At 44.6% G+C, this 26544-nt stretch overlaps 1 protein-coding gene across 1 annotated transcript; it reads right to left on the reverse strand.

Annotated features, from left to right (window-relative positions):
- Window positions 1–26359, reverse strand: Copz1 (COPI coat complex subunit zeta 1). The gene is made up of 9 exons (XM_052160345.1): window positions 26261–26359; window positions 10520–10588; window positions 8918–8999; window positions 8261–8352; window positions 5229–5284; window positions 3530–3607; window positions 3318–3369; window positions 1951–1989; window positions 1–1183 (listed from the first exon to the last, which is right to left on the reverse strand). Exons 1-9 carry the CDS (start codon window positions 26276–26278, stop codon window positions 1136–1138), a joined length of 534 nt encoding a protein of 177 aa, XP_052016305.1. The 5' UTR covers window positions 26279–26359; the 3' UTR covers window positions 1–1135.
- Window positions 26360–26544: the final 185 nt, after the last annotated feature.

Genomic DNA, 26544 nt, shown 5'->3' on the forward strand with positions numbered 1-26544 from the left:
TTTGGAAGAGATTCACTTTATTCCTTTGCCGCACAGCAGCGTACAAGGTGGACTTCGCCTGGCTCCATTTCTTGCAGAGGCCGCCTCCAATCTGCCCACTTCAGCCAATGCATGGGGCAGAACGCTTGCTCTGAAACCTTTTTTTCTTAAGTCATTTTCACAGGGATGTGGGGGTCAAGGGGCAACATTATATCCAAGAACAGGAATCCAAGCCTCAGAGGAAAGGCACTGCACCAGACCCTCCATTTCCGGGGAAGACTGATGCAGAGGGGGAACTCAACAAATTGTAGAACCATGACAGAGGAATGTGAATTTGTCAATGAGAAGGAACACGGCAAGGCTAATGTCATTACGGCCCTTTCCATCCTCAGTTCTGAGCAGAAACTTTTCTAGGGACTAAATAGTTTTAGTTCCAAGGTCTGGCTTTGCTCCAGGGTGACAGAGACCACACCAGGCAAAGATCTCACAGGTGATACAGGCAGAGGCGTGGTACAGACCTAGAGAGATGTTCTCAGTACCATGTGCAGATACAGCAGCTTTGAGGCTGAAGGTCAGATCAAGGTAGAGACTGCACTTCATAAGCTCCAAGAGCCTTTACATCACTGCTCCTCTGCAGCTCTGTCCCCACCCTATTAAGTTGTTCCCATTTCTTCTAAGGCAGAGGATAGGGCAGCCAGGAAGGAGAGAAGCTGAGGCAAAGAATGTATGACCTCTGCCACTCCAAACCCACTCGTGCTGAATTTAGGAGTCCTCCCGTTGCTGGATATATGGGCTGCTGAGATGAGGGCCCTTAAGGCACAGGGAAGAAAACACTCAGCACATTCTTTCTCTTGCTTTGATGATCTGAAGTACAGCCACAGTAAAGAGCCAAGAAACCAAGGAGAGAATGAGGGGGTGGGGTGAGGGTGGGGGAGAGACCAGTGTAAGTAGGAAGAGGGTGCTTCCCCTGACTCACTCAAATCTGCTGGGGACTTTACTCTTATGAGAGGGAGGGGAAAGAACCCCAGAAAGTATAGAGACACAAGAATCCATTTCGATTCTCCAAGATGACCCTAAGGACATAAATTGGGGGCCTGGATAAGAAGTCACAGCAGATGTAGGTTTTGAGGGGCAAGGAACTGGGCTCAGAACACCTTCACCGAAGGAGGGACCATTTGATCTGTTCTTTGGCTGACTGCAGCACCTGTGGAGACAAAGGCAGCACTGAGGGGGGCTTGCAAGCCACAGGGTGTGAGTAGGCTGAGGCTCTCCTTCCCCACACTTGCCTTCCCTCTCCTTAGAAGAACAGGGGATAGAAAATCCCAAGGGTGGAAGAATAGGAGGAAGCTCTCTAAGGCCCTAGAGGATTGTCAGTTTGGGAAATTCCCCCCGAATTCAAATCCACTGGGGGGATGAAGAGAGAAGAGATATACCTGGGAGGAAAGAAAAAAAAAGCTGGGGGTTACTGGACACACGTTATAAAGAGGGGATTACACATCCAGATGATGAGGGTTCCTACTGGGCAAAACCAGAACCACTTCAATGTAGGCCTCCAGGTCAAGCAGACAATCTATCTGCAGTCAAGGTAGAAGGATGGATCTGCGAAGCCCGCATATTCCAGAATATGCATTTTCAGCTCAGTCCTCATTTGAATAATAAGAGAAAGAGAAGTGTGTGCTCACATGCACATAGACCATCTGCTTAAGGCAAGCCTCTGCTGGGGAATAAATCACCGTCTGAGGTATCAAGCAGGGACAGTCTGAAGGGTACAGAGCAAGGCTGACAGTCCTGATCACAGTAAAGGGAGACAAGGGGAGCCTAGGACAATGTCCAATGAGTCCCAGTGCTCTGGAATGAGAGGGAGCCAAGGAAGCTAACTAAGTATGAGGTCTCAATTCAGACTTGGCAGGTTGGGGGCTCCTGCTAGTTAGTCTCTGTCCATGTGGAGAGGAGGAAGGAAGAAAGTCATACCTGAGACACGGTCTGCTCTGTAAGGGGGACGTCTTCACCCTGTATACAGAGATAAGCACTTAGACTGGAGAATGAAGAAGTGCTTTTTTAAACTGACAACAGGCAAATGCCCTAAACTTCTCAACTCCTTCCAAAGACTGAGCCACAATTTACTCGGCCAGAGGGACTGTGAACACAAAGGATCATTTTATCCATCTTCCACTTAAAGGCAGGATGACTTCTTAAAAGATTTATTTCATTCCAAGTAATCAGCAGGATATCTGATCCTCACCTCCCTCAACTCTGGGGTGGGGGACCTGATTCCCTAGTCAGAGAAGACCTTCCCTGAATATCAATATGGGGGTGGCGGTGGAGGGAACCAGGGGTAGTTAATGGATCCCGCAAGGCCTGACGGGTAACGACTGCATGTTAATTTGAAGAAATAAACTGCTGTAACAGCAGCCTCAGAAGGGAAAGGGGGGAGCAAGAGGGGGGGCTCTCTCTTGCCACATAGAGACATATGTTAGAGGAGAAGATTAAACTATGCAAATGGAGCCCATGGCAGTTAAGGAAGAAGACTTCCTATTACCCAGCACTGGCAGCTTTCACTCTGTGGAGGTCAGAGCTGGGACATTCTGGGAACTGGTAGCACGCCTTTGCTCAGACATGTCTGCACCATACAATTTACAGGTGGATTCTCTGCACTGTCATCTCCCAGCAGACACAAAGATTCCTCCAATTAACTCAGTGACTGCCTTTCTGGTATCACTAGCACCAAGGAGGGTTGAGGTGCTGGCAATTAAGTACTTTCTGAGGGTTCCATCAGACTAAGACACTCCTCTGCCTCTGGTGACTGGATCTATCTTCAAGAGGCAACAAGCCAACCTCAAGTTTATAGTTTTAGAACCATGAATATTAAGGTTTCTTTTACTTCTTTGTTCATTCAACATAATTAAGTGCCCATTTTGCCAGGCAGTGGTGGCGCACGCCTGTAATCTCAGCACTCTGGGAGGCAGAGGCAGGCAGATTTCTCAGTTCGAGGCCAGCCTGGTCTACAGAGTGAGTTCCAGGACAGCCAGGGCTATACAGAGAAACCCTGTCTCGAAAAAAAACCAAATCCAAAAAACCAAAAAAAAAAAAAAAAAAAAAAAAAAAAAAAAGCCCATTTTGTGGAAAGACCATATAAAAATGCTAGGTGCCACATTAGAAACATAAATGAGTTTTCTGCTTTTCTGGGACACAGAGATGGAGAAGCCAGGAGAATGATATATTCATGTGAAGAGGACAGGAGAAGGTAGGATGTATGTATGAGTTGGACCCTCAGCTACACCCAGCAAGCCTGGCTTAGGAGGACCTGTAGAGAGATGGGAATGCACACCCCTGCTTACCCTCAAAGCCACCCGGTGCACCACTTGCTGGGGGTCACTCTCTAGGATCACCCTACAAACACAAAGAAGATGGTTGTTTGCTCAGTCCAGTTCCAAGGGACCAATTTGCTGTGAGGTCAGTCAGGATCACTAGCTGGTCAGCCCAGTCGACTGGGAAGAGGGGTAGCCACCTCCCCTCCCCACTCCAAATCCAGGCAGGGCAGAGAACTCACCCTCCATCTACAATTTCATCCACAGCCAAGAAGAGCCCCTCCATGTTCTCCAGCAAAGCTCGCTTTTCTACGTTTTTTCTGAATCCCCAAAAGAAGAGAAAAATCAGGTTGTGTGTGAAAGGAATCCTGGGACACTGTCTGAACAAGGGATCCTAACCCTGATCAATAACTGTCTCCACCACCCACCCACTGAAGGGAGTGAGGTAAGACGGGCCTTTTACACTGCTGAATGATCAGAATCTTGACATTCTGGGCTATCCCAAACAGCTAACTCCTATTATCCAGAGTTATCTGGCTACTTATCCAGAGTGCTACTGCTGCTGCTGAAGGTGCTTGTAAAAAGACATAGAAGGTAGGAAAAAAAATTCATAGTTGGTGATAGTACAAAGGTGGGAGGAGTGGAATGTAAAACCCTCTGCATTCAAGCTCTGAGAAAGTTCTGAAGTCTCTCTGCCTCTCCCCTCCCCCCAGGTCTGTTCAAGTTCTAACACAAAGGCCAAGGAGGGGCTAGGAACAGTCAAGGGCTGCATCTACCAGCCACAGATCCGGTGGTTGGTGCATGTGGCCTGTCACATCCGTCAGTATGACTCTTTCTCTAGATTACCCGAAATGAAGTCTATTCATTCACCTGGCTGGGAAATAAATCACCCCCCTTCCTGAGGAAACCTGAGCCTTTGGCCTGCTGGTTTGTGGGCTGAGAGCACCCGCTGTTCTACTCCAGATGGATTTCTAAAATGTGTTCACTCTTAGGAGCTGCTGTGGCTGAAGTTCAGAGCCCTGAATGTTTTCAGAGAAAGTATCTTATATCTTCTCTTGCTTGTGTGCATGGGAACAGAGGGCTACTGGGGAGATAAAGAGGGCAAAGAGCACAGTGGGCCCATTCTGTGTCCAGGGAAAGGGCTAGTAATGGAAAACTGGTAGTGTTTCCCCCATTTCCAAGGTAGAGAAGTTTCACCTGGGTCACTTCCCTTCTTCAAACCCAGAGGACAAGCCTAGGAAAGCACCTGGGGCTCAGAACACCATCAGAGTTACACTGGACATGACAAGAGTAGGTACAGGCATACATTCTAGGTCCACGTCTGTTCTCTGAACTTTCCTGAAGCTGAAGCAGGGATTACATGTTCAAGGGTTACCTGGGTCTTAAGAGAGTCTTAAGACAGCCTGGACAACTTAGTAAGACCTTGTCTTTTTTTTTTTTGTTTTTGGTATTTTTCAAGACAGGGTTTCTCTGTGTTGCCCTGGCTGTCCTGGAACTCACTTTGTAGACCAGGCTGGCCTCGAACTCAGAAATCCACCTGCCTCTGTCTCCCAAGTGCTGGGATTAAAGGCATGCACCACCACTGCCCGGCTAAGACCTTGTCTTAAATTAAAAGAAAAAATAAAATAAAGAAAAGGTTTGGGTGAGAATCTCAGTGGTAGAACAGTTGCCTACTCTTGGATCCAATCATCAGTACAGCCAAAGGAAACAGAGAATAGAATATTCTTCCTGAGTAAAGGACTCTCTTTCCTCCCTTAGTAAGAGAATGATTCCATGTGAGGACCATTATCTCCACCTAAACCTCCACACAGTTATCCCCAAACAGCAAGTCTATTTCTTACACTGAACCAATTCCCCAGTGTGGCTCTGATTTCCCACTAATCTCTGGCTCTAAGGAATAGGTCCTTCCCTTCCAAATTTAAAATGAGAATGGCTGCTCACCTCAGCATCTGGCTCAAGGAGTCGAAGAGGCAGTTCAGAACAGCCATAAGCATCAGCTGTTGAGAAAGGAGAAGGAGTTCAAGGCTAAAACTGCTACCCCAAAACAAACCTCCACTTTATTACTCAGTAAGAAGCATAAGCTTTCACAAATGGCCAGAGATATAATGTGACAGGCAAGCACAGCAGCAGGACTCTGGTTTCTCAGAAAAGTTAGTTCTGCTAAGCAATTCCACAAGTGGAGGCTTCTTTAACGCAGAAACTGAGACAGAACTTTGCTGGTATAGTCCTCTATGTGTATAGTCCTCTGTATATTTACTTTTTATTAAAGATTTACTTTCTTTCTGTGTGTTTTACAGGCATGTGCACAGGAATGCCCATAGATTCCAGAAGAGGGCAGGAGTTACAGAGGATCTTGCTGAAGCAGGAGGTATGAGCTGCCCAGCATGGGTGCTAGGAACCAAACTCAAGTACTCTGAAAGAACAGCAAGCATTCTTTTTTTTTTTTTTTGGATTTGGTTTTTCGAGACAGGGTTTCTCTGTGTAGCCCTGGCTGTTCTGGAACTCACTCTGTAGACCAAGCTGGCCTCGAACTCAGAAATCCACCTGCCTCTGCCTCCCATAGTGCTGGGATTACAGGTGTGTACCACTACTCCCTGACAACAGCAGGCATTCTTAACCCTAAGCAATATTTCCACCTGCGTTTTGCTTTTTTGAGGTAATCTGTCACACAGCCCTGGTGGGTCTTGAACTACCTATGTAACTGACGTCAATCCTAAATTCCTAATTATCCTGCCTGTACTTCCCAAGTGCTGGGATAATAGGTGTGCACTGCCATGCCTCTCTGCCTCTATGCCTTTTTAATAATTATTTTATTTAATATACATACATGTCTGTCTAAAACTATGTCTTGTCTACTTCGTATGGGCAGTACCCAAAGAGGCCAGAAGAAGGCACCAGATTCCCTGAGACTGGAGTGATAGACAGTTGTGAGCTCCCATATGGGTGCTGGGAATCAAACCCAGGTCCTCTAGAAGAGCAGCCAATGCTCTTAACAGCTGAACTATCTCTTCAGCCCCTACCCCTATGCCTTTATCATGCTACCTGATGGATTAATAAAGAGAGAAATCATTAACTAATTAAGAGCTGAGATCAGAGGAAGGTGGTGAAAAGTCCTTTTTAAAAAAACGGTACTCAGAGCTAGGTGTGGTCATACATGCTTTTCTGATTCAGCACTCAGAAGGAGAAGCAGTGAATCTCTGAATTCAAGGCCAGCCTGGAAAATCCAGTTTCTTGACAGCCAAGGCTACACAAAGAAACCCTGTCTAAAAGAAAACAACAAACAAAAGAATAAACAAAGTAAAACAAAGAATCAGTACTAAGGATCAAATCTGAGACTTCAAATTTGTGATGGGAACACTCCACTACTAAACGACACATCTAGTTCCAGTTTGGGCTCGAGAGTCAAAACTGGGTTTGAATCCCAGTTTGTTCTACATGTGTAACCTGGAGAGAGTGAGCTGAATCACACATACAGCTACTTTTATAGTTTGACAAAAGCCAAATACAAGTAATTTTATATGGCTCTTTATAATATGGTTTCCTCATTGGCAAAACAAAAACAATAACGCCTCCAACCTACAGAAATGCTGCCAAGCTTAAACAATGCACGTCACAGAGCACACACAAAGCAGTAAGAGTTCAGCAGGACCTAGTCTCTCAAAGTCTTAACTGTGATAGAAAATTATCTGGTAGCTTATGTACCTGTCTACTCTCCCAGAAGTTGTGAGTACCTTCCCACATACAGAAAGGTTAGGAATATACCTACAGACCCACCTATACCATGAGACTTCATCAAGTGACCCCCTTCATACTGTATGGCTTCACCATGGCACACTTACACATGCACACCCTTGATTACACCTCAGAAATCTACCTTTAAAAAACACTGTGGGTGGGGGCTGGGGAGGTGACTCAGAGGTTAAGAGCACTGGCCGCTCTTCCACGGGACCTGGGATCAATTCCCAGAACCCACATGGCAGCTCACAACTGTCTGGAAATCCTGTGCCTGAGGACCCAACACCTTCACACACCTTCACACAAAAACACCAATGCATGTAAAATAAAAAAAATTTTTTTTGGTTTTTTTAGAGACAGGGTTTTTCTGTGTAGCCCTGGCTGTCCTGGAACTCACTTTGTAGATCAGGCTGGCCTCGAACTCAGAAATCCACCTGCCTCTGCCTCCCAAGTGCTGGGATTAAAGGCGTGCCCCACCACCACCTGGCTAAAATAAAATTTTTAAAACTTAAACAAACAAACAAACAAAAAACCACCACCGTGGTCTAGCAGAGCCGTAGAGGCAGTGGCGCACACCTTTGATTCTAGTACCTAGGAGTCAGAGGCACATGGATCTCTGAGAGTTCAAGGTCAGCCTAATCTACAGAATGAGTTCTAAGAGAGCCATGGCTACACATAGAATCCCTGTCTCGAATGCCCCCTACACACACACACACATAAAACAAAAAACAAAAACCACCATTGGAACTTGGCATAGTAGTTCTCAGCACTGGAGAGGCTGAGACAGGAGGATTGCATTGTTTGAGACCAGTCTGGGCTACAGTGTGAAACAGTCTCAAAATAAAACAAAAACAAAGAAACAAACAAAATCTAATACACCACCATGCAGGAAAAAATATTAATAACATATAAATGTATATCCTAATTGGAGATGGTAGTTCACATCTATAATTCCAGCACCTGGAAAATAGATGTGATTTGAAAACAGCCTGTGTTATACAGTAAGATCCTGCCCCTTATTTAAAAAAAAAAAAAAAGACCTAGAAAACTTCCTTTCTGGACTGACTCTTTGGCTGGGCCATTTCTTCTGTAAGACTGACAGGGTTCTCTGACAGACCTCCTTATGAGCTTGCCAGATAGTAGAGGAATGTGGCTCTCCAAAGCCCCAAGCCAGTAGCTGTGTCCCATTGGGGTTTCAGAAGTGGCATCAGAGGTAGCATATGCATGGCGATTCTCACCTCATTTTCATAGGAACTGCCAATCACATAGAAATAGAGATCGATGCTACTTTTATAGACCACTGTCAGCCCTTCCAGTAGGGCAATTTCACCTGGGGGAAGAAAGCAGAAACTGAACGATGGGAGAAGAGGCAGCAGAACAGGAGTTCCATGAATTCCTGGGGCCAAGGAAAGGCCAACTGTAATGACCTCCAAGCACTGAAGCTATTTGTTTTGAGGGGTAGCAGAAGGGACTTAGAAACTCAGGGGAGTCTATGTTCTCTAGCTCTCCCTCCCCCACTGCACCTACTTCCCTCCCTGTGTATGAGGCACGATACCAGCCGATCCTTCGGAGGTAAAAATGCAGAGCGGTCACCTTTACAGGCTTCCATTTACCTGCCCTAATGGATGCGGTACAATAAGCAGAGCTGCAGTTAAATTTGTCAAGTGAGGCTCATAAATCCAGGGACTAGACAGGTAGCTAACAGCCAAGCTTCTAGCACGGTATTCCCGTGTGAGGTACACTCACCTCCCCATTACATTTCTGAAGAGTTTATTATATGAGGGGAGGAGGGAAAAAAGAGGAGGCAGAGTCATTTTATCTTTTTTTCCTGCAGTCCTGCTGACACCCCTTTCCCGTGGTTCCCCGAACACAGGGAATGGTGAAGAATGACCTACTATCCGTCCGATGGGTCTTGTTGAAAATGTTCTTCTCAAAGGCCTTTTGCTCCTTGACACTGGGATAGGTGTCGTCATAGTACTAGTAGGAGGGAAAGGAGACAGGGCTGGGTCATCATAGCTGTGAGCCACAACCATCAGTTAGTGTTCTACTTTGGGATCTTGCATGACCCCTTCAAGACATGCAGAAACAGAGGAATACTGAGACAGAGAAGCAAAGACTACAGAGGCAGGGAATGGGGGGAGGGAGGGGGAAAGGAGGGAGGGGGAAAGGGAGGGAGAGGAAGAAAGAGAAACTAATTGCTGCCAAGCCTCAGAATCAGAATGGGAGACAGAGCGAGCTGACTCCTGCGAGTTGTTCTCTGACCTCTCTAACAAGTTTACACATAAAAGAAATAAATTAAAACAAACAAACAAACAAACAAAAAGCAGGGAAGGGCTGTGCTATAATCAATCTTACAATCCTAGGAGTCATTTCTAATACACTGAGGGCAGAAACCCACCAGCTCTCTCAAGGACACTTCCACCACAAACTTCCTAGGAGCTTTTCTTGTCAGGGACAGTGGAGGAGAAACAAGGAACAGTAGATGCAGAGAAGCTTCCTCACACTCTCCCTCACTGCAGGAAGACTAGTAGGTTTCTTTTTGTTTTTGTTTTTTTTTTTGAGACAGGGTTTCTCTGTGTAGTCCTAGCTGCCCTGGAACTCTGTAGATCTGCCTGCCTCTGCCTCCCTGAATACACAAGGGCAAGGATTAAAGATGTGCACATGACCACTTGGCTGGAAGACCATCTCTCCCTCAGCAAGGCAAATTCATGCCTCGTGCCCTGAACATCTTGGCTCTTTCTACTGGCTGAGAGAAGTGGGCAGCCTGCACTTTACTAAGCCCACTCCCAAGCACTCCCAGCAAGGGGGCGGAGATACAGGCGGCTAAACCGCCTGCTCTTTAGGGGCTAATCCGTCGCAGTCAGCTGAAGACCTATGACAGGTCTGGCATTTAGTATCTGGATAACTGTTTCCAAAGGTGTCCTGCATAGTTACATCCAATTACATGGAGGAACAGCTGGTGAATTCTAACTAATCTCCACCTGCTGATTGATTTATGCTCTGCTCAACCAGAGTTAATACACCAGGGACAGGAGATATTTCTACAGGAGAGGGAAAAGGGAGGAGAAGGGTGTCCTTTCTCCTCTCAATCCACCCAAAGTTAGTAACAGCTCACTGAGGCATGCAGCTTGGTGAAGTCAGAAACTGGAGGACTCCCTGAAAAACTCAGGCCAAGTGACAAGGTAATGGAGTCGGGGGCAGAAGGGATAGATAAAACAGACATAAATGGAGGCTTCTAGCATTGAGATAGTGTTTTGCTCTGGAATTAAGGTTCTAAAACTCTTCCTTGCCCTGATGAAGGTGATCACAGAAGGCAGAAAACCTTCTAAGGTACAGAAGATTGCCAACTTGGATTTACCTGGAGTAGTCAAGGTAATGTGAAAGAATTCTCAAAATCATCACACTCCTGAAGAATTTGAGTTAGTACGTCCAATCCTGACATTTAACTATCCAATGTTTCTGTTCTGCTCCTAAATTAACATGAAAGCAAATCTCACCTTGGCAAAGAGTCGGTCTCCATCATTGTCCAGAATCAGGATGGCCTTGACAGTGTACAGGGAGGGCTCCTGAAGAAACATGAACACATCTTCAGTTCTGAGGACATCACTACTAGCAAACCTTCTTTCCCTGGTCCCACTGGGAGCCAAAGAGTCACACAGGGGTTTGTGTGTCCCCTACTGTAGCATGATTAGGTCTAATATGCCCCCCTGAGAAAAACCAAGGCCCAGAGAGACAGGCTCAGGCTCACAGGCCTTCACCGTGCTCTTATTTCCAGGTCCTAAGGCAAAGTCATTTTCTAAATCACCCATTCTTCCTGGCCTCCCACACAGGTGGGCATGAAATGCGACCATGCTAATGAACAGGCACTACTCTTTTGAAGAGGGATGAATGCCTTCGGAAGTCACTGCAGCCCCAAAGCAGAAGCTTAAAGCAAGCCACTCTAAGCCATCCACACACAGAACAGGATTGTGTGTGCACACACACTGGTTCTAAGGCAGACATTGTCCAAAAGTTCACATATGAAAACCCTTCCTCGATATGTATGAACCATTACCACTTAATCGGGTAGAACAAAAATCAACCTGAATCTTAAGTATGGTAAAACAGGAAAATATTTGAGACATCCAGGGTCTGGGAGGTAGCTAAAATAACAGGAAGGGAGTTTTCTTCTACTACCAAGAATGGAACTAAGTAACTCAGTGCTATAGTGTATGTTTGTGAGCAGGGAGCCCTGGGTTTCATCCCTAGTCCCTCCCCCTGTAAAACTGAATGACAAACTTCCCAGAGTGACACAGAGTTGCTGATACTGGCTCTCAAGAAGCCATCACAGCTTAGCTGTAGTGGTCACACTTTAACACCTTTCTTCAATTGCAAACAGATAACTTGGGAAAAGTTGTCGAGCCTGGTGTTCTCTTCTCTACCCTCACAACTTTCAGAAGGAAAAAGGAAAGGAGAGCAGTTGGTGTTGTGCACAGAAGGCCTCCACCACTCACAGAATTTGAAGTCTCACCAAGACTACTACTCACTGTCTCTGGTTCAAGGCAAGACTATCTGCTTTGCTCTCCTAGTCTTAACAAAACTCACCCATCTTCAAAATATAAGTTTAACAAAGACATGAGGCTGAAGAAAGAATTACTACAAAGGATCTAGAGACTGCAGCCTGACAGAGGTAAAGTAGGGCTCTTGGAGAAGTGGGGCTTCATGCAAAAGAAGCAACCCTAGCTCAAGAGAAGTGGGTATTAACCCAGGCTTTTCTTTTCTTAACATTTATTTATCTATTTATTTAGATAGGGTCTCTCAATATGTAGCCCAGCTGGCCTTGAAACCACAAGACTGCCTCCAGAGTACCATCACTTTTCCCCCTCAATGTGTATGGCTGTTTTGTCTACATGTAAACTTGTTTACCACTTGCATGACTGGTGCCCTTGGAGGCCAGAAGAGGGTGTCAGGATCCCATAAAACTGGAATTAAAGATACCATGTGGGTGCTAGTAATTGAACTTAGGTTTTCTAGAAGAGAAACCAGTAGATTTTGTTGGTAGTGCTTGTTTGTTGTTTTGGAGACAGGGTCTTACTATGAGGCTCTTGCTGTCTTGTAATTCATTGTGCAGACCAGGTTGTCCTTGAACTCACAGAGATCTGTCTGCCTTTTGCTTTGCTACTGCTGGTATTAAAAGTATATAGCACCAAGGCGGGTAGTGGTAGCGCACGCCTGTAATCCCAGCACTCTGGGAGGCAGAGGCAGGTGGATTTCTGAGTTCAAGGCCAGCCTGGTCTACAAAGTGATTTCCAGGACAACCAGGGCTATACAGAGAAACCCTGTCTCAAAAAAAAAAAATCCAAAAAACAAAATAAATAAATAAATAAATAAATAAATAAATAAATAAATAAATAAATAAAGTGTACACCACCAGACCCAGCTTAAAAGCCAGTGTTCTAGTTCTCGGTATAGCTGTGGCTGTACTGAAACACTTTATGTAGACCAGGCTGGCCTAAAACTCAGAGATTTGACTGGCTCTGTACCATTAGTTGCTGTGATTAAAGACATGTGCCGCCACCACTAGGCAGACGCCAGGACTCTGGCCTATCTCTCCAGCTCACTAACCCAGTCTTTTGAAAACAGTATAAGATCCCAGGAGTTCTTGGAACTTGGGGGGGCGGGGGGCAGAGGCAGGCAAATCTCTGAGCTCAAGGCTACAAAGCAAGTCCCAGGACAGCCAGGGCTATACAAGTAAGTACTGTCTCAAAAATAAAAATTAAAAAAAAAGGGGATGGTGGTTAAGAGAACCAAATGCTCTTCCAGATGTCCTGAGTTCAAGTCCCAACATCCACATGGTGGCTCACAACCATCTGTAATGGGATCTGATACCCTCTTCTGGTATGTCTGAAGAGAGAAATGGTGTACTCACATACATAAAATTGGTAAATCTTTAGGGAAAAAAAATTAAAAAAAAAAAGAAGAGCAGGGCAGTAGTGGCACACACCTTTGATCCCAGCACTTGAGCACTTGGGAGGCAGAGGCAGGCAGATTTCTGAGTTTGAGGCCAGCCTGGTCTACAGAGTGAGTTCCAGGACAGCCAGGGCTACACAGAGAAACCCTGTCTCAAAAAACCAAAAAAAAAAAAAAAAAAAAAAAGAAAGAAAGAAAGGAAGGAAGGAAAGAAAACGGTCTAAGAAATGCAAGCTTTATTTTCCCAATTTACTTAAAAAAAAAAAAAAAAGATTTATTTATTATCTGTAAGTACACTGTAGCTATCTTCAGACACCAGAAGAGGGCATTAGATCTCTTTATGGATGGTTGTGAGCCACCATGTGGTTGCTGGGATTTGAACTTATGACCTTCAAAAGAGCAGTTGGTGCTCTTACCTGCTGAGCCATCTCTCCAGCCCCACTTACTTTCTTTTTTTGTTTGTTTTTTTTTAGATTTGGTTTTTTCAAGACAGGGTTTCTCTGTATAGACCTGACTGTCCTGGAACTCACTCTGTAGACCAGGCTAGCCTTGAACTGAGAAATCCGCTTGCCTCTGCCTCCCAGAGTGCTGGGATTACAGGTGTGCACCACCACCGCCTGGCCTTTCTCCTTTTTTTTTTTTAATAAGGCAGGAGGCTATGCTATGTAGTTCCAAAATATAGTCAAGGATAACCTTGAACCTAATCCACCTACTACTTCCTAATTACAGGTGTGTGTTTCATGTCCATCTAATTTGAATTAAGGATGGTAATTTTTGATGAGGTCCTGTCTCAAAAAATAAAAAGAAACAAACCAAAAAATTTACCAATTTTTGTATTTTGTTCATTAATTCATCTTAAGTATACAGAGCAATGCCTGGCATATTCCGAACTCTCAATATTTGCTCAAAATTGAGAATAAAGTTTAAAAAGAAATCTTTGGCATGATGATGTATCATAACTGGATTTTGCATCTAAGTGGATTTTGTAGTTAGACTATTTTGGGATGATATTATGGCCAACCCACCCTCTCCTCTCATACACTGAAAACTGCCCACCCTAGCCACTGCTCTCTGGAATAAAGGAAAGAGCATTTCCTCTGCAACTGGGGAACTGTGCTGTCTGGCACAGGGATGTCTTCTCAAGTATAGTCTAAGAGCCACAAACAGAAGTTGTTCTTCTAACTCCTAGCTCCACACAGAAAGATCATCCCACAGAGCAGGCTCTGTTCTATAGCCACTTGGTTGTTCAAGTATCAAAATGGAGCCTTCAATGGGACTGAATTTCCTTAACGGACAAAAAGTCTTAACAGAAAGAAATGGTTGTGCCCCTCCATCCACATTCATGGCAACCACACAGGGCTAGCTGCCTACAAGTTGAAACTGGACCTTAGTCTGGCATTGGTGACTGTTCTTGCAGCCAGATTCTGGTATTCCTGGAAGGAATGGGAGAGCGCGCACGCGCACACACACGCACACACACACACACACACACACACACACACACACACACACCCCACCCTCACAGAAGCCAAAATTCCTAATGGCCACCTGCCAAGTGGGCAAGCCAATGTTCTTGTGGCCAGAACTATCTAAGCACCTACACAACCATACAACCATGCTAACAACAGAGAAACAGCCCAGAGTTTGCTCCTGGCTCTTTTCACTGGCTGCCTAGAAGATATGATCAAAGAAACCTTAAAACAGAAATACTGGGTCTTCCTGGGCAAGATAAAAGACAGGTTAAGGTAGAAAGGAGAGACCAGACCAGCTTTCAGGCACTAAAGTTCTGGAAGAAGAGGGAAGGCAGAACAAAGTCTGACCATTTCAAACTTGCAAATGAAGAACCGCAACAAGGAAAGTTGGGGTATTCAGTAGGAAGTAGAATGCCACTTAAAGGAGCCACCATGCTGCAGTAGAGCCAGCTATCCTCATTTCTGTTGTAGCTGGCCCCACTCCACCCTATGCCTTTACCTCGCAGGAGTGAGTGGGGAAGCCTGAGAGTTCCCTTCATGTCATAAAACCAGCCAATTTAAAGGCTCCAGAAGCCATTACTAATAATGTAACTTTGCTCTAAGCTTTGCAAAGGACATGTTTATAAACAACTCCCGGGTACTAAGAAATGAACTTCCTGGACAATGGACTACTTTGCCTATGTAATGCATTAAATACTGACTCTTGAAAAAGACCCAACAATCTTAGGACCATATTCAAAGGACTGAAAAGATATTTTCTTCCCTCTCACTCCCCAAATGGGCAGCTGCTAGAAAGCTTTCGAGACAAAGTTCTGTGATGCACTGACTTTCAGAGCCACAGCCTGAGTGTATAACAGAACTTCACCTCAAATGCTAAGAGTGCCTGTAAATGATGGATAGACAGACTGGTTTGTAGAAGGAGGAGTGGCAGGGATAGATTTTCATGTCTGTTTTTATTATCAAGAAAACTAGAAAGAAAGCTGTCTTCAGGACAGCTGAAATGTCATTCTACAAGCATCTAGGCTGCTGCAACTAACTCTCTGATCCCAATCAGAGTCTCCAGAAACCTGGTGGGAACATCAGGCCTGGAGCCCCAAGGCCTATACTGGGAAGGCTAGAGGAAAAAAAGAGTCCTTCCCAGTGCCGCCCTCTGTGGGCCTCCTGCCTGACACACAGCTTTCTCAGGATTACAGCCCAAGCAACAGTGCTAGAAAGGCAGTGGTTTGGGGCCTAAGCTATTTGGGCAGAGTGCTCACCTAAGGTGTAAGACCTTGTGTTTAATCCACACACAAAACAAAACCCCACCAAACTCTATTTGTATGCATTTTGTATTTTAAATAAAGCTAATAGAAACAGGTTTGTAAAAGAAAACATGGAAAGCTAACAGTAGTGACACATGCTTGTAACTCTAGATGCAGGAAGATCAGAAGTTCAAGTACATCCTCATCAACTTGTCAAATTCTAGGACAGGCTGGGACAAATGACCTTGTCTCAAAACAAATACAAACAAAACTATGGAATTAAGTGTGAGGACTCAGGTTCAGATCCCAGCTCCCAGTTCCAGGGGGTTCTGACACCCTCTTCTGGCCTCTGAAGGTACTGCATGCACACAGTGCCCATATATGCATAGACAAAACATTTGTACATATAAAACAGAACTAAAAACAAAACAAATACAAATAAACAAACAAACACAATATTTCTGAGATTCCTGGAAAGTTCTGTGTTCCCTATTTACAAAGATATTCTTGGGACATTGTAAAAGGGCTAGGCTTAGCAATAGATGCACCAATTAACAATGGTAACAAGATGGTCTCCTTTCAATCCTACTTATAAAATGAAACCTAGAGAATTAGAACTAAGAGAGCCCTTCAAAGTACACACACCTGTAACCCTAGCACTTAGAAGGATGAGCAGGATCACGAGTTAAAAGGTCAATCTGGACTACATAGTGAGCTCCAGGCCAGCCTAGGAGAGAGTGGGACTTTGTCTCAAAAGCAAAACAAAATTAGGAGAAATTCCTAGATAGCACCCCCAGCACCACATGGCTATGCAGGTATTGTTACCTAACCGTGAGTTAACATTTTTTTAAACTAAAAGGTGTGCTAGGACTGAGAGTGCTAACTTACTACAGAAGCCTATAGAGTTCAGATGGAAAGAAAATTTAGCTAAGTTTTGACAAGGACAGCATTTATTTAGTTTTGGGAAACACAGCTCGGGGGCTTCACTAGTGGATTCTGTGCTCAGAATATGCTTTAGCATGCACTGTGCTATATTCCCGCAGCACCAAAAACAAAATAATAAACGCATTAAAAAAACAAATAAACCAAAAAACAAAAACTCACAGGGCTGAGGAGGTGGACCAGCAGTTAAGAGTGTTTACTGCTCTTGCAGGTCCAGAGTTTGGTTCCCAGTACCCACAACAGACAGCTGTCTGTGATTCCCAATTCCAGGGGATCTGACACCCTCTTCTGGCCTCCACAGGCACTCACAGACAAGTGACAGGCACCCCCACACAAGTGACATTCACACACAGAGACACATTAAAAACCAAAACAACGCCAGGCGATGGTGACACATGCCTGTAATCCCAGCATTCTGGGAGGCAGAGGCAGGCGGATTTCTGAGTTCAAGACCAGCCTGGTCTACAGAGTGAGTTCCAGGACAGCCAGGGCTATACAGAGAAACTCTGTCTCAAAAAAAACAAAACAAAACAAAAACAAAAACAAAAACCACACAACAAAAATCTCAGAAAATAAGACCCCCATGAGGCAGGCAAATCTTTTAATTGCAGCATTCAAGAGGTAGGAAAAGGGAGCTCTCTGTATGTTCAGGGCCAGTTTAGTCTACATAAAGGGTTTTAGGCCTGCTGGGGCTATATAATGAGACCCTATCTTAAAAAGACCCATAGGTCCTGGAGAAATTATCTAGCTTATATGAGACCAAATTTTGGTTATAAAGAGGAAACTGAACACATATTCAGGAGGTATCGATGGCAGAAAGTCATATTTAGAAGGAATCTTCTTAGGAACTGAGACTATGGCTCTGTTATAGTATTTCCCTAGCATTCATGAAACCCTGGGTTCAATCTTTAGTATTATATAAAACCAGACATGGCATCACAGTCTGTAATCCTAGCACTCAAGAGGTATAGGTGTGACGACCCAAAGTTCAAGATCATCAGCTACATAAGTTCACAAGCCTCTGTCTCAAAAAAAAAAAAAAAAAATCTGGAGTGATAGTTCAGTTGGTGCAAGTACTTGTACATTTAATCATATGCACTGTCAATCCCAGCACTGGGGTAGGTGGATCTCTGGGTTCAAGGCCAGCCTGGTTCTAGATCCGAGTTCTAGGATAGCCAAATCTATACAGAGAAACCTTGTCTCAAAACATAACAACAAAACACAAAACAATTAAAAACCAACTACATGGCTGGCTGCTGGGGAGAAATGGCACCCGAGTTTAGAACCCACCCTCTACACATGTGCACACATTCACCATGCCTGCACACACACACACACACACACACACACACACACACCTTCCTACCCCATACAGATAGGAAACATGGAGAGCCCAGGCATGGGGCAAAAGGAACTGGCATCTCTGAATTCTAGGTAAGTTATTAACTCAAATGTTCCCCTCCTTTTCTCTGATACTCAACTTCCTCATAGAAGTGAAAGGCTGGACCTAGATTAGCTAGGGTTAGTGCCTTTAAAAAAATTACAGCAGACCCTGGTGATAAGCTGATAAAACAAAAACCTACTAGTTGAACTAGGTTTAAAATCCAATCCTCTGAAGATAAGATTAGGTGAGGAGCCCGGGTTGGTAGCCCTTATCTTTAGTCCCAATCCTTGGGAGGCAGAGGCAGACTGATCTCTGTCAGTCTAAGGACACCCTGGTAGATAGTGAGATCTGGGTCAGCCACCGTTGAGACTGTTCAAAAAAGCCAAACAGTCTTTTGAATGTGAAGAGGAAAAATTGAGGAAATGATTTTCTGCCTTCATCCAGTTAACAATTTCAATAAAAATGTGTGGCCTTTATAAGTTAATATGACCAAGGATCTCACACAAGCCAGAAGGGGGAGTAAGGGTCAGCACCATACAACCCTACCCCCATCCCCCAGTTTTCTGTGGCCAGCTTTGGTGACCAAATCGCACAACAAGCCTCTTCTCTTTTCTTTCCTTTTTTAATTGTTTTTTTTTTTATTGTAAAACAGATTTATTTTACATGTATGAGTTAGAGAAGGTTGTGATCTCCTGTGGTTGCTAGGATCCAAACCTGGGTTCTAGGTAAAAGCAACAAGTGCTTTTCTTACATGCTGAGTCATCTCTCCAGACCCCTAGGTATCCTTCCTTCCCTCCCTCCTACTCTTTCTTCATCTTATTCTCCCCCCCTCCACACAGACACACAGGGCTTCTTTTTGTAGCTTTGGCCTTCCTGGAACTCCCTCTGTAGACCAGGCTGGCCTCAAACTCCGAGATCCACCTGCCTCTGCCTCCCAAGTGCTGGGATTTAAAGGCCTGCACCACTATAGCTCAGCTCCCCAAGTATTTTCTGAAAACTCAGGACACCTAGCTACTGAAGAATTCCCCCACCCCAAGGGTCACACAATTCAGCCATTATCAGTGAAAAGAATTCACATAAATGAGGTAGTAATGCTGACAACCAGGTGAACTGAAATCAGATGTACAACCAGGCCTGAGAGCTACATCAGAATACCCTGCCACCTAAATTGGATACTTCAGAAGCCCACACTTAAATATTATTCAGCAAAGGAAAAAAAAATCAAAAGGGACTAGAGACACCTTTTGTTCTTTTTCTTTCCAATGCTATCATTGTACTATATCCCCAGCCCTTGTATATTCTGAGACAGGGTCTCAGAATATAGCCCAAACACCAAGCCTGGAATTTGTAATCCTCCAGTTAAGCCTCTCTAGTATTAGAAAGGGCCTGTGCCCATGCCTGACTGGACATGTAAATTTAAAACACCCTAAAGTCTTTTCTTTCTTTTTCTTTTTTTTTTTCAAAGATTTATTATGTATAAAATGTTCTGCCTTGCACATCCAGAAGAGGGTGCCAGATCTCTTTATGAGACACCATGTGGTTGCTGGGAATTGAACGAGAACCTCTGGAATAACAGCCAGCGCGCTTAACCTCTCAGCCATCTCTCCAGCGACAGGGTTTCTCTGTGTAGTCCTGGCTGTCCTGGAACTCACTCTGTAGACCAGGCCGGCCTTGAACTCAGAAATCCGCTTGCCTCTGCCTCCCAGAGTGCTGGGATTACTGGTGTGCGCCACCACCGCCCAGCCACATTTCTTTTTCAAGGCAGGATTTTACTATGATTTTTCAGCCTGACCTCAAACTTTTAGCCTCGGGCCAGGAATCCTGTTTTAGCTTCCCAAGTGCTGGGAGTTACAAGACATTCTCCATTAGCTTAGGTCCACTTATGGTCTTCAGATATTCCAGAATGGCTTCAAGTTCCCATGTAGCTGAGGATAACCTTGAATTTCTGATCTTTCTAGTTCTATCTACTGAGTACTGAAACTACAGTGTGTACCACCTTACCCCATTTATGGGGTGCCAGGTATGCACTCTACCAATTGAGCTACATTCCTAGCACCGAGATAAGCTTTCATCTGCAGCACATGAATTAAGTTACACAAAAGGATTTCCTCAAGACAGGAAGGTGTCAAAGGCTACTAAATGTAAGGGCAGAAGAAATCTAACCATTTAACCACTCTGACCAACCCCAAAAGAGGGAAATCTGGAGGACCTTTGCCAACACTGGCATCTCACAGTATGCATGGACTTAGCCTCCCAGGGTATCTTCATCAGCTGTATTCCTTCATTATTCCACCGTAAATGGCTGCACCAGTCCTGATGATGCCTGTTCTATCTTTACCGTCCCCTCCAGCTCCTCTTTCCTTTAGTTTTTCTGTCAATACCCTGCCAATACCAGCCTTGCCATGGCAATGGACTAAGAAATATCAGTAAGAACACAGATGAGAAAGAGCCCAGCCTGCGTTGAGGCTCCCTCACATAGGTGGGCAACTGCACCCACAATCTGCCTCCTAGGGAAGACTTGGCACTCTGGGGTCTGATTTTCTTTATGTAGAGGCTGCCTCCTCCCTTTCTGACCATGTAATGGCTCCCCTAGACCTTTGATATAATTTATACCTTGCCAGGGACCAACCCTTTCCCACCACTGTGAAGGAGAGGAGAAAAATATATAAATAAATACGTCGGAAATCTATAACGAGGTCTTCTTAGAGGGCAAGACATGGGGAGAGTTAGAAGCAGCGTCAATTACTCTTTTGGGGTTTTAGTTCAAGCCAAGGTCTGCTTGCAGCAATCAACCATTAAAACAAGCCGGCCAGAGTAACAGCACAGTTTATTCTGATCATTTAATTTGAAGTGTCAATAAATTAAACTTCAATCAATTAAACTAGGTGTGCAATAACCCAGATGGACACCCCGACACCAACATAATCACAATAAAAATTTTTATGGCTGCTAGGGACCTCACCGGGGGTAGTGCTGGCACCGCTCAAGCCCTGGCTGAGAAATATATCTCCTCAGCGCAGGAATGAGGAGATTGCTTCTCCTAACGAAATGGAGGGGCCAAGCACCAGCAAGGACGCAGCTGGGAGAGGGGCACAGGGGACTGCCAGGGCAAGATGGGAGTGCTTTGGGGGCTTAATGTAATTGATACCTTCACCCAAAGCAGGAGGAGGGGGGCACTCAGGCCAAGTACCTCCACTGTTAGTGCCAAAGGAATTTAACAAAAGCCCCATTAAGATGATTCAGGAAGCAAAGGCCACCGAAACAATGTCAACCTTTGAGTCACCAATGTGTCCTACAGCTTCCTCCTCTAGATACACATACATCCTGGTGCACTTTAGATGGCCTGGTATTTAAGTGAGATGTGGAAATCAGGATTTTTGTCAGTTTTAGGATAAAATATTAAGGGGAGACAATGAATGGAATTGAGGTCTAATCTGTAAAACACTGGAAACGAACTCAGAAATTAAAACCTGGAAATAGGAAGAAAAAAATAGCTCTGCACAAAGTTTTTTTTGTTGTTGTTGTTGATTTGGTTTTTCGGAGACAGGGTTTCTCTGTATAGCCCTGGCTGGCCTGGAACTCACTCTGTAGACCAGGCTGGCCTCAAACTCAGAAATCCGCCTGCCTCTGCCTCCTAGAGTGCTGGGATTACAGGCGTGCGCCACCACCGCCCGGCTGCACAAAGTTTTTAAGCATCTGAACTGCTATAGCTTTGAGGATGGGGGGAAAAAAGCAAAGGAAAGTGTAAGTTATTAAGATGCCAGATTATAGACGGAGAATGGCAACCTGAAGATTCCTCTCCACTAACAACTGAGAACAGGAGAGCCAGCAAAAAGAGAAGCAGAGTGGACTGAGGTCAGAAACAGGCTGGAAACTGAGAGACAAAGGACTGGAAGAAGATGTGGTAAATCCAATTATGAACTAAGGCTGCACTGCTTTTTTCAATATTTAAAGATGGTGTTGAGCCAGGCGGTAGTAGCACACGCCTTTAATCCCAGCACTTGGGAGGCAGAGGCAGGCGGATTTCTGAGTTCTTCGAGGCCAGCCTGGTCTACAGAATGAGTTCCAGGACAGCCAGGGCTATACAGAGAAACCTTGTCTCGAAAAACAAAACAAAACAACAACAACAAAAAGATGAAGATGGTGTTGGATCCCCTGAAACTGGTGCTACAGATGGTTATGAACCACCATATGGATGCTGGAGTGCAAGAAAGCAAATGTTTTTAACCACTGAGCCACCTCTCTATCCCCCAAGGTTGGTTGCTTAATTTGAGAAGGATCCACTATAAAGTACCTCAATGAAGGAATCTATTGACACCTAGAAATGCCCAGACCAAGGCAGATTTTGACCCATTTCTTGGCCCTCTTGATCTTCCCTTTCCTCTTCTCAACATTGTACAGTTGTGTACCTTGTGGAAATGAAGCCAGAACATGTTTGATCAGACTTCCCCAGAGGTCCTACCAAACCAGCAAGCAGAAATGCAAGAGGAGGAAACTTGGAGGCAGCGTAACAGCACGTCCTCTCTAAGAATAGCTTCTCAGTACGGTACAGTAAACTCTTTAGCTCAGTACAGATTCAGAGATTTCCTGAATTTTTGCTTGCTGCTTTCTTTTTTGGCACAGGGTCTTGTCATGTGCTCAAGCTAGCTTCAAACTCAAAATCCTCCTGCCTCTCGAAGAGGACTTGAGTTGAGTCCTAATACCCTCATGAAGAAGCAACTGCCTGTAACTGCAGTTCTAGAAGATCCCATACCCTCTTCTGAGCTCTGTGGGCACCCACCTACATATACACATAAAATAATAAAATAAATTTAAAGACCCTGCCTCAAAACAACACAGGATATGGTTTATGGTGGTTCACCCCTGTAATCTCTTCACTTTAGGAAGTAGAAGCAGAAGGGTCAAGAGTTCAAGGCCAGATTTGGCTACATGAGACCCTATTCTCACAAAAAGTATTAAAAGGCTAGGTGTGGTAATATATGCTTTTAATCCCAGGACTTGTGAGGCAGAAGCAGGTGGATTTCTGTGAGTTAGAGGACAGCCTAGTCTACATAGGGAGTTCCAGGACAGCCATGACTATGTAAAAAGACCCTGTTTCAAAAGATAAATAAATGTGGTGATGATGATGATGGTGGTGGTGGTGATGGTGGGCACAGAAACAAACAATGTTAATCCTAGTACTCAGGAGCCAGAGGAGAATCTTTGTGAGTTTAAACCAGCCTGGTCTACACAGCAAGATCCAAGCCAGGCAGGACTATATAATGACACCCAGTCTCCAAAAAATAAATAAATAAATAAATTATTAAATAAAGTTGGAAAGAACATAGAAGAAGAAAAATAAAAAGACAATAGTTTAATCCTCAAGAACTTTTTTAAAAATTGTAAAAATTGCCCAGCAGTGGTGGCACATACCTTTAATCCTAGCAGTTGGGAAGCAGAGGCAGGCAGATTTCTGAGTTCCAGGTCAGTCTGGTCTACAGAGTGAGTTCCAGGACAGCCAGGGCTACACAGAGAAACACTGTCTTGAAAAAAAAAAAAATCAAACAAACAAACAACAACAACAAGCCAAAAAAAAAAAAAAAAAGAACTTTAAAAATCAACACAAAAACTAATACCTGGAGGTTTGGGGTATTTATTTATTGAGACAGGGTCTTTCTACACAGCTTTGACTGCCTGGGAACTCACTAGGTAGACCAGGCTGGCTTCAAACTCTCAAACCTCCACCTGCCTGTGCCTGCCAAGTACTGAGATTAAAGGTGGGAGCCACAGTCCATAGCTTCCTATATTTTATCATCAACAAAAACTTTACACAGCCCATGGCTGAAAGAAAAATTCTGCAAAGTGAAGAGGTGTAAGAATCTACAGAAACTTTGGAAACCTGGTAAGGCTGGGAGATCACAAACTCAAGCCCAGCCCAGGCTACATAATAAGACTGTTTCAAAAATAAAATAAAATAAAATAAAATAAAATATTTATTCTGAGAGAACAAGAAGACTAAAATGGAATGGAGTTTTGGCACTGCCCTTCCTTAGAAAGAGTCTTTCCCTACAGCTCTGCTTTCCTGAACCCAGTACATGCATAAGGTGCTAGTGACAAAGGCTCAGTATAGTTTTAAAAGTAAAGGTGAGAGGTATCTAGACCAGTTAGCAAGGGTCTGTTACTACATGCAGCTGGTTAGTTCAGCTGTAAGGGAGCAGTGAGGAAGCAGCAGGCTGAGAGAGAGTGAAAAGGGAGAGAAAACAAGACAGGTCACTCCATACAACTGCAGTGCCAGGAGCGATACAGGGGGCCTTTGAAGCCAGCAAGCCAGCTAGACCATGTGCTCTTAGCACTGCACCACACCCAGCCCAACACAAACAATGGGAAAGGAGCTCCCCAAGTACCATCTTCCTCACTCTTTAAGCTGGTTTGACTAAATTACATTAATTTTGGTATTATAACACAAGGCCTCATTTGTTACCCAGGCTGGCCTCAAACTAGCAGCCATATGACCTCAGCCTGAGTGCTAGAGCTACAGGTGTGAGCCACCACACCTGATTAAAAAGGCTAAAAACATCTAAGGAAACCAGTTTCACAGACTATCCACATCTGTCACAAGACTTTTAAAACCTCATTGACTGGTACAGTAAACACTTGAACTACTCAAGACATTAAACATTTTGCTTCAACTTGTCCAACTCATACCATGAGAATAAATCCTCTTTGCATTTGAAAGAAGGGAAGTTAAGGAGGTTTGGACAGATAGGTCAGTGGTTAAAGTGCTTGTCATACAAATAAGAAAACCAAAGTTCAAACTCCCACAAAAATGCCAGGTGAGTATGGAGGTCTACGTGGCAAAGTTGATTCCAGTCAGACCTATATGAAACTCTCAGTTAAAAAACTAAAACAAGTTGGCGTAGTGGCATATACCTCTAGTCTCCCCACTTGGAGGGTAGAGGCAGCTGGATCTCTGTGAGTTTGAGGCCAACCTGGTTTACATAATGAGTAGCCAGGACATCAGGAAAGGGAAAAGAGGTGGAGAGAGAGTGAGAGAGGGAGCCTGTTTCAAAAAACTTTTTTTTCAGCTGGGCAGTGTGACGCACGCCTTTAATCCCAGCACTTGGGAGGCAGAAGCAGGCAGGATTTCTGAGGTGGAGGCCAGCCTGGTCTACAGAGTGAGTTCCAGGACAACCAGGGCTATACAGAGAAACCCTGTCTCGAAAAACCAAAAAAGCAAACAAACAAACAAACAAAAAACTTTTTTTCCTTTAAAATAAAAGAGAAGGAAAAACTTTTTTCTTTTACTGATAAGAGTTTCATATGTACACTTACAAGGAATATAAATGAAAACAACAGGAGCTAAGGAAAGACTCTTGGAAACAATCCTGGAGTCCAACTAAAGGAAAAGAAACATTCCTACACTTACACACAGACACTGGTAGGTAGACTCATAGGTCTCCAAACTGCCAGTCAGTGCCTTGAAAGAAAGAAATGCTCTGGTCCTGTTCTAAAGGGACAGTGTTTTATTTGAACAAGCAGAAAGGATCAAGGGACAAAGGAGCTAATACACTTCTATATAACAATTCTCATTCTCGTTCGTGTAAGCAAAAAGATAGACAAAGGATCCTACGGTATGAGTTCCTAAAGTCTGAAGAAAGAGAGAATAGAAGAGAAAATTAAGGAGTCAGAAAAAAAATAGTCCAAAATCTACACTAGCTCTACCAAGTATTCCTGAACCTGGATGGAATGCTGATTCTCAATCATGACAGAATTACATACTAAGGATTAACAGGAAAACAAAAACAAGTTTTGTAAAGGAACAGGACACGAAATTGCCAAAGGGTAGTCGAATTCTGACCACCACAGGTGGATCTGGGGCTGACAAAACACCTCTATTCTGCCATTAAAACTTGGGGGACTCGAATATGGAGGTTTGGGGAAACTCAAGTAGGTATGATTCACAACACTAACCATCCGGGAGAACTTGAAACTCACCCCACCCCACCCCATCCAGTGCACTCAGAATTCTCCTAAGGACCCCGCATGTTCTCTTTAACTTTGCCACCGACTCTTGCTCTCTTTCCGGCAAGGCTTCCTACTCTATTCCGCGGCTCTGGTTCCCATGTAGGCCACACTTGCATAGTTCAGGTACCGGGAGCTTCAGCCCCCGAGGCCTGACCGGAACCCTCTTTCTCACGGCCCCAGCTAATGAGCCCCACCTCCCGGACCCCCTGGACACCACAGCGGAGCCACCCGCCCTCCAGCTCCTACCAAAATCAGCGCCTCCATCTTGCCCGCAGCTGCTGCTGACGTGGAGTCGCACAAGCGACGTCGCCGCTGATTGGTTCTGAGTCTTCACTAGGTCCCGCCCTAAAGAGGCAACATTGGGTGAGGATAAGCCAGCCTTCGCGTCTTGACCAATCACTCGCTTCACGGAAGCTAACTGTCCAGCCATAAGAAGCAGCTGTTTGATTGTCACACGGAATTTTCAATGAGGGGCCAAAACCCGAAGGGGCGGAAGGGTCAGGGTGTTGTTTCCATGGGGAACGAGGGAA

The sequence above is a fragment of the Apodemus sylvaticus genome, chromosome 17 (assembly GCF_947179515.1).
Source record: "Apodemus sylvaticus chromosome 17, mApoSyl1.1, whole genome shotgun sequence".
NCBI lineage: Eukaryota > Metazoa > Chordata > Mammalia > Rodentia > Muridae > Apodemus > Apodemus sylvaticus.

Excerpts from the sequence above, each read along its gene's own strand:
- Copz1 (XM_052160345.1), bottom strand. Across the intron at positions 5,285-8,260 it reads GCAGTTCCTATGAAAATGAG|CTGATGCTTATGGCTGTTCT; the intron begins GTGAGAATCGCC and ends CTTTCTCAACAG. Across the intron at positions 3,370-3,529 it reads GATGAAATTGTAGATGGAGG|GGTGATCCTAGAGAGTGACC; the intron begins GTGAGTTCTCTG and ends TTGTGTTTGTAG.